The sequence below is a fragment of the Corvus kubaryi genome, unplaced genomic scaffold, assembly GCF_017639235.1.
Source record: "Corvus kubaryi isolate FWS band 111438036 unplaced genomic scaffold, C.kubaryi_AGA036_p1.0 split3-37355, whole genome shotgun sequence".
Lineage (NCBI taxonomy): Eukaryota > Metazoa > Chordata > Aves > Passeriformes > Corvidae > Corvus > Corvus kubaryi.
Genome location: NW_024582089.1, coordinates 97,878 through 111,334, shown reverse-complemented (window position 1 = coordinate 111,334; position 13,457 = coordinate 97,878). Strand labels below are relative to the sequence as shown.

The 13,457-nt window shown below is 63.7% G+C and overlaps 3 protein-coding genes across 10 annotated transcripts in view; all 3 read right to left on the bottom strand.

The window, feature by feature from the left end:
• SHISA4 (shisa family member 4) overlaps positions 1-3,340 on the bottom strand; it is an 8,808-nt gene extending 5,468 nt beyond the window's left edge. The window contains exons 1-3 of the mRNA XM_042015964.1: positions 3,066-3,340; positions 1,950-2,121; positions 636-825 (exon numbers count right to left, since the gene is read on the bottom strand). Of these exons, the coding sequence (XP_041871898.1) occupies positions 636-825; positions 1,950-2,121; positions 3,066-3,138 (435 nt within the window). The 5' untranslated portion in view covers positions 3,139-3,340. The remainder of the gene's footprint in view (positions 1-635; positions 826-1,949; positions 2,122-3,065) is intronic.
• A 719-nt stretch (positions 3,341-4,059) lies between these two features.
• Positions 4,060-12,945, bottom strand: INAVA (innate immunity activator). Of its 8 annotated transcripts, none has more exons than XM_042015984.1 (10): positions 11,420-12,577; positions 11,004-11,178; positions 10,775-10,834; positions 9,935-10,059; positions 9,737-9,856; positions 8,905-9,109; positions 7,753-7,806; positions 7,013-7,412; positions 5,613-6,180; positions 4,060-4,420 (listed from the first exon to the last, which is right to left on the bottom strand). In XM_042015984.1, the coding sequence occupies exons 1-10, from the start codon at positions 11,744-11,746 to the stop codon at positions 4,328-4,330; spliced, it is 2,127 nt and encodes a 708-aa protein (XP_041871918.1). In that variant the 5' UTR covers positions 11,747-12,577; the 3' UTR covers positions 4,060-4,327. The 8 variants fall into 8 exon arrangements, with proteins under 8 accessions (XP_041871918.1, XP_041871919.1, XP_041871922.1 ...); XM_042015985.1 differs by having other exon boundaries at positions 11,134-11,178; XM_042015988.1 differs by lacking the exons at positions 11,004-11,178; positions 11,420-12,577 and adding an exon at positions 12,869-12,945.
• The window catches only part of LOC121658752 (protein FAM107B-like), a 2,611-nt gene continuing 1,821 nt past the window's right edge, over positions 12,668-13,457 (bottom strand). The window contains exon 5 of the mRNA XM_042015989.1: positions 12,668-13,087. Within this exon, the coding sequence (XP_041871923.1) occupies positions 12,977-13,087 (111 nt within the window). The 3' untranslated portion in view covers positions 12,668-12,976. The remainder of the gene's footprint in view (positions 13,088-13,457) is intronic.

Genomic DNA, 13,457 nt, shown 5'->3' with positions numbered 1-13,457 from the left:
CCCCCCCCCCCCCCACGCACTTACAGGACTCTTCTGCTCCCCCTCATCCCTTCAGCTTCCACCCTGCACCACAACCCCGCCGCACCTCTCCAGCCCCCCGCCGACCCCTTCACCCCGTACCTACAGGATCCTGCACACCCCCATCCCTGCAGCTCCCCCCTTCCACCCCCAGGCCTCTCTGCATTCCTCGAGGCCCCCTCAATATCCACCACCCTGTACCTCAGGAACCCTCCTGCACTCCCCCCCATCCCTGCTGCCCAACCCCCACACTCGGATCCCCCCCTGCATCCCTCCAGATCCCCCCTCCTTGCCTCTTCCCGAACTCCTCCACTCTACCTACAGGACCCTCCTGCACCTCCCATCCCTGTAGCCCACACACACCCCAGTTCCCACAGGCATCCATCCAGGCTCCCCCAGTCACTCATCCTGTACCTACAGCACCCCCCATCTGTGCATCCCCCATCCCTGCACCCTCCCATTCCCCCAGGCCCCCTCAACCCCTGCACCCCGTTACCTGCAGGACCCTCTTGACCCCCCTCCTCCTGCACACCCCATCCCTTCCGCCCCCCACCAGACTCCTGTTCCCCCTGAATTCCTCTAGGCCCCCTCAATCCTCCTCCACCCCCTTTACCTACAGGACCCTCCTGCACCCCCTTCTCCTGCACCCCTGTCCCTGCCCCCAGCCCCGCACCTTGCAGGGGGGTGGGGGGGTGCCGCCGGCGCTGGTACAAGTAGCAGCAGGAGCACATGAAGCAGCAGACGATGGTGGTGACGACGGCGATGAAAAGCACCACGGCTGAGGCGATGCCCGCGATGGTCTTGGGGCTGTGGGACCCCCGGGCGTGGGGAGCAGGGCCTGGGGGGCATCCGGGGCACACACCCCCGGCCAGCACCCACTGATACTGCCCACGGCCCAGTGCCCAGCACCCAGTGGCACTGTCCAGTACCACTGCCCAGCACCCAGTGTGACGCTGCCCAGTGCCCAGTACCAATGCCCAGTGACACTGTCCACAACCGCTACCAGCACCCAGTACCAGTGACCACTGCCCAGCACCCAGTAGCATTGCCCACCCAGTAGCAGTGCCCAGTACCCAGTGCCAGTGCCCTGTACGAGTGCCCACTGCCCAGTGACCAGCATCCAGTAGCAGTAACCAGTGCCCAGCACCAGCACTGCTGCCCAGCACCCAAGTGCAAATTCTCAGTACCAGCGTCCAGCACCCAGTGCCAACCCCCAGTACCAGTGACCAGTCCACGGCATCCATCCCCCTCAATGCGCAGTGCCCAGTACCAGTGTCCAGCACCCAGAACCCAATACCAGCCCCCAGTACCAGTACCCAGTGCACAGCACCCAGTAGCAGTGCTCAGCACTCACTGCAAAGCACCAATGCCCAATACCAGTGCCCAGGGCCCAACAACCCAGTACCAGTATCCAAAACCCAGCACCACTGCCCAGTGCCCAGTACCCAGTGTCAGTATCCAGCACCCAGAGCCAACAGCCTGGCAACCCAACAGCACTGCCAGCACCCAGTACCACTCCCCAGTGCCCAGAACCAGTGCACAGCACCCACATTCAGCGTCCAATAACAGCGCCCAGTGCCCAACACCCGGTGCCCCTGCCAAGTACCAGTGCAGAGCACCCAGCATCCAGCACCCGGTGCCACTGCTCAGTACCAGTGTCCAACACCCAGTACCACTGGCCAGCATCCAGAACCAGTACCTAGTACCCAATACCAGTGCACAGCCCCCAGAATCCAGCACCCAATGCCCAATACCCAGTAAAAGGGCCCAGATAACACTGCCCAGCACCCAATACCAGTGCCCAGCACCCAGCACCTCTGCCCAATGCACAGCACACAATGACCAGCACCCAGTACTAATGCCCAGCACTCAGTCCCAGCACCCAGCCCGCCCAGGGGAGTCCCCAGCCCCATCAGCCCTGGCTGTGGCACCTGAAGGCAAGGCAGTGGCGCTGCTGGCGCTCGGTGAGCAGGCGCAGAGGGTCTCGGCAGCAGTACCGCTGGTGGCACGTGCCACAGCAGAAGGTGAAGAACTCGCAGTCGAAGCCAGGGTGCCATGACCCGTTTCTGTCCACGTACCACAGGCAGTCCTCGCCCCCGGCCACTGTGGACAGCCACCCATCACCAGGGCCTTGGGGCACCTGGCCATCAGCACCCTCGGGGGCATCGGCAGCACCCCATGCCCTCCATCCCCCACATGAGCACAGCCTGTACCCCACTGTGTCCTATTCCCTCGTCCTGGTCCATCCTGCCCCATGGACCCCCCAAACCCCTGCTCTGCCCCATCCTGCCCCATATCCCTTAAAACCCTGCTCGATCCTGCACCTATGGACCCCCACACCCTACTCCATCCAACCCTACACCCTTGCAGACCCCCCTGCAGCTTGTGCTGGAGCCCTCCAGGATGCGTCCCCCACACCCTTGCAGACCCAGCTCCCCGACCCCTCCAGATGCCCCCAGATCCGCCCAGCTTCCCCCCTTCCGCGTGTTCCAGTGGCACTTCCCGCTCTATTTCTGGCCGGTGCCACCTGTCTTCCCAGAAATAGCCGCGGGCCGAGGCCCGGGGGCGGCCGGAGGCGCGGGGGCAGCATGCCGGGAGCCACGGAGATGGGCTTTGCGGGGGTCTCACACGGCATTCACACCCCCCAAAATGGGACCACGGCAGCTCAGGGGCAAGTGGGGAAACTGAGGCACGGGGTTCGTGCGTGGGAAGCCCCCAGATTACCCAGGGCTGGACATCCCGGCTCGGTCAGCCACCGTCTCCCTGCCTGCTGTTCCCGGGGGTCAGCGGCTACCGGGGACACCCCGAAACCAGCAAATGGGAGGTGGGTTTGGGGGGGGGGAGGGGGGTGCACAGAGTGCCCAGGGGGACACTTCGGTGCAAGCAACCCCCGGTCAAAGGGGCCCTGTGTGGCACGACTCACAGTGACGGCTGGCGGCACCGAGTCCCACCCAGCGGGATCCCCGTGTCACGGACGGTGGCACCGTGTCCAGGCGCAGGGTGGCACCGGATCCCCCGGCCCTCCCCGCTCCCCGTATGTCTCTTACCCATCGAGGCGGCCACGGCCACCAGCAGGGTCCCGGCCAGGGGCCAGCCGCTCCCGGCGCCGCCGGGCCCCATCCCGGGGCCGGGCCCGGTGTCCCCGCTCAGCGCTGCCCGGGACAGGGGCGGCGGCTGCGCGGCGGCGCCGGGACCGGAGCCGCTTCCGGGGCCGGTGCTGCCCGGGGCCGGTGCCGCGGTGCCGCTCCCTCTGCCGGCGTCTCCCGGTGCCGGAGCGGGGCCGGCGCAGGCCCGCAGTGACGCCGCAGCCCGGCGGCGCTCGGTTGCTGCCCGGTGTCCCCCCCCCGTCCCGGGGGCCCCCCCCCGACGCCGCCGCCCCCCCGGCCACCGGCCCCCGCCCGCCCCCACCGGGAGGAGCGGCACTGGCAGGGCCGCCCGGGGATGCGGGGACTGGAGTGGCCTCGCTGGCACTGCCCCCCTGGCACCCGTTATTTCCCCTCTTCCTGCACCCCATCCTTTCGCTCGTCCTTGCACTGCTCCCCCGCACCCCATCCCCTACATCAAATCCCTTCCCTATCCCCTGCTCCCCAGCATTTCCCCTCTCAGCACCTCTTCTCCCACCTCATCCCACCCCTGCACTCCTTATTTCCCTCCCCTGCACCCCATCACTTTGGTTCACAACACCCTTTCTCCAACCCCATCCTTTCCCTGAACACCTTATTTGCCCCCCCCCCCCCCGCCCCCCATCCCTTCACCCATCCTTGCACCCCTCCACTGCACCTTTCCTTTCCACCCTCCTGCACCCCAGCCCTGCACCACTCACCTCCATTCCATCCTTCCCTTCTAGTCCTTGCCCCTTTCCCAGCCCGGGTCACTGGGATCCACAGCTGGATCTGGGGCACCCTCTTGGCACTGGGGTCACCCCATTACTGCCCCGAGCACAGCCAGACCCCAAATCCGCAGAGTCTCATCCTGGCAATGCCAACTGGACCCAGGGATGGGGGACCTCAGAGGGGGCACGGAGGTGACACATCCTGAGGGTGACGTATCCCAAAAAGCACCTTTATTAGAGACCAGAACCTCAAATTCAGGATCGTGGTGACACCAAGGTCACCGCAAGCATCGGGGTCACAGTGTCCCTATCAGCATCGCAGTGCCAGTGAGGGAACACAGGGTGGGGGCCAGCCCCTGCCACCCTGCCGTGGCTCCCACCCGTGCCCCCACGCCGGGGTGGGGAGGCGTGAGACATCCCCGCCGTGCCTGGGCCAGCCAGGATGTGCCCCCTGCCCCAGGGTGGGGGTGTGGGCACTCACACTTGTGTGACGATCTCACCGTTCTCGGGCACGTAGACCTGCACAGGCACGCCGGCTGCTGAGCGTCGCAGCACCTGCACCGGGGGGCCCTGGGGGGACAAAGACCCTGTGGGTGTTGGCCCCCCCCCCTGTCTGGGCACACCACCGGGGGCACATCCCGGTACCGGCGTTGAGCTGGGGCAGTTGAGGGGGCATGGCCGCAGGTCCTCACTTGCCCAGCATTTGTCCCAGCAAGACCTCCAGGAGGAGAGAGGAAGCTGGCCCCTTCAGTGTCTGCAGGGACCCTTCCCTGCTCAAGGCCACCCCAGTGCTGCCCCAGGGACCCACATGAATCCTGCTTGTGGCAAACTGGGTGTGACAGGAGGGACTCACATAGGTCCTGCCCTAGGGACCCCCTTGAAGTCCTGATCCTTCCCATAGGACTCTTGTGAGACCCCAATCTTGCTCTAGTAACCCCCTTAAGGTCCTGGTCTTTCCCATGGGACCCCAGTTCTTCCACAGGAACCCCCATAGGGTCCTGGCCTTGCCCTTGGGACCTTCAACAGAAAGTAGGGACCTACATGGAACCCCAGCCCTGCTCCAGAGAGCCCCTTAAAGTCCTGACAGACTCACATGGGACCCCAGTCCTGCCCCAGGGGTCCTGGTTCTGCCCCTGGGACCCAGATGGGACTCCAAACCTGCCCATGGGACCCTTAGCAGGTCCTCATACTGCCCTGAAGGACCTTAAAGGACCTTATTTCTGTTTCCAAGACCCTCACAAGACCCTGGTCCTGGCCACTGAATCTCCTCAGGAACCCAGTTCTGCCCCAGAGACTCCTCTGGGACCTGAATTCTTCCCCTGCGATTCCCTCAGGACCCTAATCTTCCCATGAGGACCCACTCAGGATCGTGGTCCTGCCCCAGGGACCATCAGGGACCCTCTAGACTCAACCTATGGGACCTTGGACCTGCTCAGAGGACCCTTAGAGGGTCCCGATCTTGCCCCAAAGGATCTTAAAGGACCTTGATCGTCTCCTCGGGATCCTCCTGAGACCATGGTCCTGCCCCAGGGTCCCTTCTGGGATCCCAGTCCTGCCCCAACAACCCTCACAGGACCCCATGGACCCTCTCAGGACTTCACTCCTGCTCCAGAAATCCTCATGGAACCCCACCAGAGCCACATGTCCCTACACTACTCACTCAGGGTGACAACTCATGTCACCTGCAGGACAGCACCCAGGGGGTCTCCTTTCTCCCACATGACCACTCCCATCCAAACCCCAGCCAGACACCATGTCCTACCTGAACCAGTGACAGGACTCCACGAGCAATGGGCCCCTCCCTAGTGGTCCCACCATGGGGTCTCCGGAAAGCCCCTTGCCGGTCAAGGGAGTGGGGCCGGGCACCCCTCAGCTGGGCACGTTGGTGCCACGACTTGAGCTCCTCAGTGACGGCAGCCTTGGAGAGCCCCCGGGCCCCAGCGGGCGCGTAGTCCTTGAGTGAGGGCGTGCGCACAATGCGGCTGCGGGAGGGCACCAGGCGCTGGTACCGCAGCGGGGCCAGATCCTGCTCGTACAGGAAAGTCGGGGGGCCAGCGGACGGCAGGAACTGGAGGGCACCTCGCGGGTGGTAACCAGGCTCGGTAAGGGGCAGCGGAACTGCAAAGGACACGTCAGGGCTGCTGCTGCCCGGGGAGGTGGCGTGGGAGATGCTGGAGAGGTCGGAGATGCTGTCATCGGAGCCAGAGCGGCACGCGGGGCCGGGGCTCAGGATGCAGGAGGTGGGCACGGTGACCGTGTAGTAGGTGGGGCGCCGGCGGGGTGCGACGCTGCGGCCCCGCGGCTCGGCTGGCTGCCAGCACGGGTCCACCCTGCAGGCAAGACACTGTGGCTGTGGGAGGACCCTTCCCCTTGCCCCAAAGCCAGGGCGAGCCCTGGGAAAGGTGCGCCCATGGGTGTGGGGTGCAGCCACCTAGTGGGGAGACATCCAGCCTCCTCCCATGGGATTAGCTCCAGCTTCCCGGGGGGGCAGTCTCCAGCCTCCTCCCAAGGGATTAGTTCATCCTCCCCATGGGGCTGACCTCCATCATCTCCATAGGGTTACTTCCATCCTCTCCATGGAATTATCTCCAACCTCCTCCCAATGGATTTCTGTCCATCCTCCCCACAGGGTTTTCTCCCACATCCCCCCCACAGGATTATCTTCATCCTGGCTCTGGGATTATCTCCATCCTCCCCGATAATATTGTCTCCATCCTCCCCATGACTCAGCTCCACCATCTCCATGGGGTTAGATCCATCCCCTCCCTATGGGATTATATCTGTCCTCCCCATAAGATTTTCTCCATCCTCCCCATAAGATTTTCTCCATCCTCCCTATACAGTTAGGTCCACCCTTCCCTTGGTGTTCTCTCCATTATCCTCTCCATGGGATTATCTCCATCCTCCTCCCCATGGCTTTAGCACCATCATCTCCACGAGGTTCTCTTCATCCTCTTCCACAGGATTACTTCCATCCTCCTTCCCACAGGGTTAGCTCCAGGGTTACTCCCATCCTCTTTCCCACAAGGTTAGCTCCATCTTATTCCCAGTGGGACTATCTCCATCCTCCTTCCCATGGATTGAGCTCCATCGTCCACATGGGATTATCTCCATCCTCCCTTGCAGGAACCCTTGCCTATCCTCCCCCTGCTCAGGACATACCTCAGGGACTGGGTCTGTGCCCGCCGTCCTGATGGCTCTGGGGTGCTGGGAGCGCTGGAACCTGCCTGCCGGCACAGCACCAGGGTCCGGATGGGGATGAACCGGTAGGGAGGGTCCCCTGTCCTGGATGCTGGGGAGCCTGTGGGGTCAGGGCTGCCGGGGGCCAAGGAGCTGGCGGGGGCAGCCATCAGGGACCCAAGATAGCACTGGGAGCTCTGGGTTTCCCCATCCTCAGGGTCCACACTGGCATTTTTGGCCCTCTCATAGGGTCTGTCCAGGCTGGTCTCCTGCCAGGGAGTGGGGGGGGCCGTCAGAAGCCCTGACTCCTCCTCCTCCTCGGCGGGGTCCTTTGGAGATGGGGACCTCCGTGGGGTGGCAGGTCCTGGTGGCCGTGTGTCCTCTGTAGGAGAGATGGAGGGTTGGGATGGAGGGGACACAAAGAGAGGGTTGGGATGGAGGGAACAGGTGGATGGTTGGCATGGAGGGGACATGTGGGGGGTTGGGATGGAAGGGACACACAGGAGAATGGCACAGAGGGGACATGTGGGGGGTTGGAAGGGACACACAGGAATGGCATAGAGGGAACACATGGCAGTGGAGTGGGATGGAGGGGACCTGTGTGGGTTGGGATGGAGAGGACACAGGGAGAGTTGGAATAGAGGGGACACAGGAAGGGTTGGAATGGAGGGAACATACAAGGGGTACCCTGGTGTCCCCCCTGCTCCCAACAGCCCCCTCACCCTCCTCCAGCAGGCCGGCGTCAGACATGGAGCTCTCGTCGGAGGCACTGAGCTCTGTGGGGCAGGGCCCTGTGAGAACAGAGCCGGGGCCGCCTCCGGGTGCCAAAGCGCTCCCACGGCCCCGCCACCACCCAGCGCATCCCCGCGGGCCTCCGCTCCCCTCTCCCACGCTGCCTGTCCCAACATGCCCCAGGATGGCGGCGGTACCGGCCAGGCCGGCTCTACCAAGCCGCGTGCAGTTCCCAGCCTGCCTGGGATGGGCAGGCCGGGGGTACCAGCAGGGAAGGAGCCGCCAGCGCTGCTGTGGCCCTGGTCCTTGGAGGGGACGGGGACAGAGAGAATGGGGACAGCCTTGGATGGCCGCCACTGGGATGGGGACACGGCAGCTGGGCCACATCCTGCCCCCCTTTGGGTGCACGTGCTGAGGATGGGTGATCGGGGAGAGTTATAGGGTGCAAGCAGCAAGGGTGAAGTATTGGGGTACATTCAGGGGAGTGCAATGAATGGAGGTGAAGTACTGGGGTGGATTCACTGGGTACCGCTGGGGATGGTTTATCGGGGTGCATGCACTAGGGATGGAGTTCTGGGGTGCATGAAGGGGGTACATACACAAGGGCTGGTGTGTTGGGGTGCATGCACTGAGGACAAAGTTTTGGGGTGCACTCACGAGGGTACAACCACCAGAGATGAAGTATTGGGGTACCTTCAAACAGGGTGCATTGACAGTGAGAGCGTACTGAGGTGCGTGTACCAGGGACAGCCTTCCAGAGGGCATCCAAGGGGTGCATTCAGCAGGGATAGGGAACTGGGGTGCATTCACCAGGGATGGTATGTTGGGGGCATTTGGGGGGGTGCATTCATTGGGGGTGTAGAACTGGGTTGTATTCACAGGGGATGGAAGGTTGGGGTGCATCCAGGGAGGTGCATTCACCAGGGATGGGGAACTGGGGTGCAGGCATTGTGGATGGCATATTGGGGCGCATCCAGAGGGGTGCATGCTCTTGGGATGAAGGACTGGGCTGCATCCAGTGGGGTGCACAGGGAATGTGGAATTCAGGTGCATTCCCCAGGGACACCCAACCAAGCAGCACCCCATTCTGCCTCCCTGCCCTCCAGCATCCCCCTACCAGCTGGGGGGCTCGGGGGGCTCACCCTCGGCAGTGCTTGTGTCCCGCTGCCCTGCCAGGAGCCGCCGCTGGATCAGGACCTGCTCCAGGTCCCGCAGCTTCTGCTCCTCCCGGAGCGCCGCCGTCTGCCGCCTCTTCCGCACCCGCCGGTCAATGTTCTCCTCGTGGCAGAGCCGGCGGGAGGCCTCGGCAATCTGCAGCTGCAGTGCCCGCTCCCGTTCCAGAGGGTCCTGGGGGCGGGGGACATGCTCAGAACCACACCTCGACACCCCAAGCCACCCATTGTGCTTAACACTCCAACACCACCCACAGCACTCGGGATCCCAACCCCTCCCAGCATCTCATCTGGAATCCCAACACCCAGCACCACTCTTGGATCCCAACACCACCCGTCATGCTCAAACCCCACCACTACCCATAACAGTTGGAACCCACCTCCTCCCATAATTCTGGCACCCTGATACCACTCATCACACCTGGTACCCCCCCTCCACCCATCACCTTGGCACCCCAACTCCACACATTATGTTTAGGACCCCATGACAACCCATTAACTCAACACCCCAACACCACCCATCATGCTTGGAACCCCACTTTGTCCCATCCCCTGGGGACCCCAACACCAAACATCACATTCAGAACCCAAACACCTCCCTTCACTGGGGTATCTCAGCCCCCCAACACCATCCATCACGCTTGGAAGTACCCCCCTGCCTCTCCCACTCACAGCACTCGGCACCCAACCACCACCCATGGGATGGGGATGGTGACATTTCCAGGTGTCCCTCAGGCACCCAGGGGAGGGGAGGGGAGGGGATGGGGTCCCCACCACCTTTTCACCCCAGGGACCCCCTCACCACCCCACGCAGAACGACAATCTCATCCAGCTTGAAGGCAGCCCCGATCCTGCGCCGGACTTTGGGGGGCTTCTCGCCGGCTTTCAGGGGGTACTCGCGGGGCAGGGTCCCTGTCAGCTCCTGAGGACGGCACAGGGACACTGAGCAGAGCCATGGCAGCATGTGAGGGCAGGCAAGGGGTCCTCGTGCCCTGCTCACCGCCTCCCGCAGGCACAGCCGCCGCAGCTCCTGGACGCAGCCGTCGAGCCGCGCCTCCAGCGCCTGCTGCTGCCGCCGCCCCGCCTGCACCCGCTCCTTCGGCGGGGACACCGGGCTGTCGGGGCCTGGAACGGACACACGGATGTCTGGAGGGATGGGAGCACCCACGTACCATCCCCCGCCACCCCACAGCCTCCCTGCCTTAGCTTCCCTCCACCGCAAGGGGAGGAAAAAGCAGCCGTGACCCTCCTAGCAGCACCCATGGGTGCTCCGGCTGCCCCAAAGCAGCTGTGCCTCCCTTCCCCCCCGGCAGCACCCGTGGGTGTTCTGACTCCCCTGGGACACCAGTTTCCCCCACCCAGCAGCACCCATTGGTGTTCCAACCCCCCCAGGGTATCCAGAACCGCCCCCCGCCCCCCCCATCAGCACCCATGGGGGTCCTCCAATCCGCCAGGGTATGCATGAATTGCCCCAGCAGCACCATGGGCGCTCCAGCCCCCCCCGGGACACGCGTGACGTCCCTGCTGGGGAAGGGGGGGGGCACAGGAGGAAGGTTTCAGTCTGACTCAGCCATCCCAAGCCAAACCCGTCTGAGTCAAATCCTGTCCAGAGCACCCCCCACCACACTGGGGGTGCCTCCCCAAACCCAGGGGAAGCCCCCATTCCTCTACCCCTTCATTTCCCCAAAGCTTTTCCCAAGCAGCTCTTGTATGTCCCCAGAGTGTCCCCATGCACCCAAGTCCTCGGTTCTCTGCCTGGGAAGGAGGGGCACGTCTATCAGAGCACCCATGGGCGACAGGGGCACCCCAAACCTCCCTCACCCCCAACCCCCCTTCTCACCCGAGTGCAGCATGATCCCGCTGTCCGTGTCACTTGCCTCCCCCATGCCGCGCCGGGACCCTGCGGGCAACAGGGGGGACACAGCTCGTCCCCACGCCCCTAGCCGGGCTGCACCCATGGGTGCCCCCCACCCCGCACCCCCAAAACGCCTCATGTCACACCGGGTGTGCCGCGATGGCGCCGGCGGGGAGGCGAGGCTGTGTTTGCTTTGCCTTCTTGTAGGTCCTACCATAAATAAAGGGTGCGGACAACGCGGGGCGGGGGAAGGGTGACACTCTTGAAGGGCTCAAAGGTGGTCGGGGTGCGGCGGGGGGGCGCGGGGGCCCCTCGCTCCCGCCCCAGCTGGTTTCACTGCGCACCTCTGCCAGTTTTCCTTTCTTTTCCGTCTGGGCTGGCGGCAGATCCTGGGGTGGGAGCGACCGCCGGCCTGGGAAAAGGGGGTCCCCAGCACCCCAAGACCCCCAAACTCTTGGGGAGGGAGTGAAAGGGGGGCAGTGGGGCGGGGGGGGGAGGGGGTTCACACCCCTTTTCCAGAGCCGTCACCTCGCTGTGCCTCAGTTTCCCCAACCCGCTCCACGTCGCACTGGGCGGCCAGAGGCAGAGCAAACGTCCCGGGGGTCCCGACGGGGTGGGAGAATCCCTTACCTGGGCCCGCCGCCGCTGCCGGCTCTGCTGCGCCGGGGCACGGACGGGTCTGGGCTTGAGCGGAGGGAGGAGCGGGGGGAGCAACACCTGCCCCAGTCCCCGCCCCGCTGCGCTGCACCGCACGGCACGGAATGGAATGACACGGCACGGCACGGTACGGCACGGCACGGCACTGTGTGGCATGGAATGGCACTGCATGGCACTGTATGGTATGGGGTGGGTGGCACGGGAACGTACAGTGTGGCGTGGCTCTTGGTGGCACGGCATGACATGGCATGGTGTGAGATGTTTTACCATGGTTTGGTTCATGTTGATATGGCATGGCATGGCATGGTATGGTGTGGTTCAACCTGGTACAGTGTGGCACAGCATGGCATAGAACTGTGTGGTGTGGGATGGAACTGTGGCCTGGCATGGAATGTCATGGCACGGTATAGGTGTGTCACAGCATGGCCTGGCACAGTGCAGCATGGGGTGCTGCAATTTGGTGTGGTGTGGCGCTGCAGCCTGGCACAGCCTCGTGTGGTGCTTATTGGAGGCTCCATCCTTAGTGCCATGTAGGCATGGGCCAAGCACAGGGACCACTGTCCCCATCCTTGCCCTGGCCATGCACAGCAGGACAGTGCCAGGATGGTGCCAAGGCTCTCCCAGGCCGTGACAAGATAATGCCACAGCCACTGTGGCCCCTCTGAGCTGGATTGGGGTGAGTTGGGCACATCCTGCATTGCTGCACCTGGCAGGGTGGGGAAGAGGCTCATCCTCGTGGGATGGGCTGGACAGGATGGGGTGAAAAGGCAGGGAACAGGCAGGGTGCAGGCAGGGGGATGCAGGGAGCAGTGTGGAGGGGGCTGCAGGCTCCCCAGAACAATGGCCTGTTCCCCTCCTTGGTGCCCAGGGCGGTGCTGCCAGCCTGGGGCTGCTGATGTGAGATCAGCGCCTCCTTCCCTCCCAGCGGGCTCCAGCTGCAGGTGGAAGGGGCAGGGGTGAAACACGTTTAACTGTGGAAATGGAAAGAAACACCAGGAGAAGACAGAGGAGAAAGGAGAGGGAGACTGAATGAGTGAGGAAGGCTCTGTGCCACCAGGGGATGGCTGAAGGCCTTGGATGGACACCAGCTGCAGCTGGGCTGGTGGCACCACCAGCAAAATGAGCCAGTGGCCACCATGGCCACCCTTCATCCCCACCATGCACCATCAGCCCATGGCAATACCGCCCCATTCCTGTCTCTGTCCCATTTCAATCAAGAAAAACAAATAAAAGACTTTATTTGATGTTTTCTGGTTCATGGAGCCAGGGCAGGTGCAGGTCAGGGGGAGAGTGTTGCCTGCATCCTCCACATCACCCGTGGCACTGCCCTGGCTTTATCAGCTCCTTCCAGCCCTGGCACCCTGGTTGTCACTGGCATGGGGACACCAAGGCTCCAGTACTCATCCCTGACCACAAGCTCACCCAGAATGGCAGCGCTGGGTGCCGTTCCCAGTGCCAGGATGTGCTGGGGACGGGGGCAGCCCAGTGTGTGCCGGGGGCCTCAGGGAGCTCTGCTGGGCTGGCTTCCGCTCACGTCTGCCGGGCACCCGCCTCCTCCAGCTTCATCTTCCGCAGGCTGTCCCTCACCAGCAGGAACTCGGGGCGAGGGTCCGGCTCTGGCCCAGCCACCCCCCGCTCGTGCTGCAGGAGGGGCAGCCATGGGGCCTGGTTGGGATCCCCCCAGCCCTCCCCATGACCCGGCTGTCTCCTGAGCCAGGTATTTCCTCAGCTGTCACCATGACCTGGTCACTGTTGGCCATCCCTTGACCTGTGTCCACTCTGTCCAACTTCCCTCAGCCACCCACCAAGTTGCCTGGATATTACTCAGCCCAACTGCCCCAACAGCCTGATCAGCACCTGGCTGTGCCCAGGGAAGGACATGGATAGGTAGCTGGATGGGCATGGGGAGGATGGATGGATGGATGGATGGATGGATGGATGGATGGATGGATGGACGGATGAACGGATGGATGGACGGATGGAGGAATGGATGGATGGATGGATGGATGGA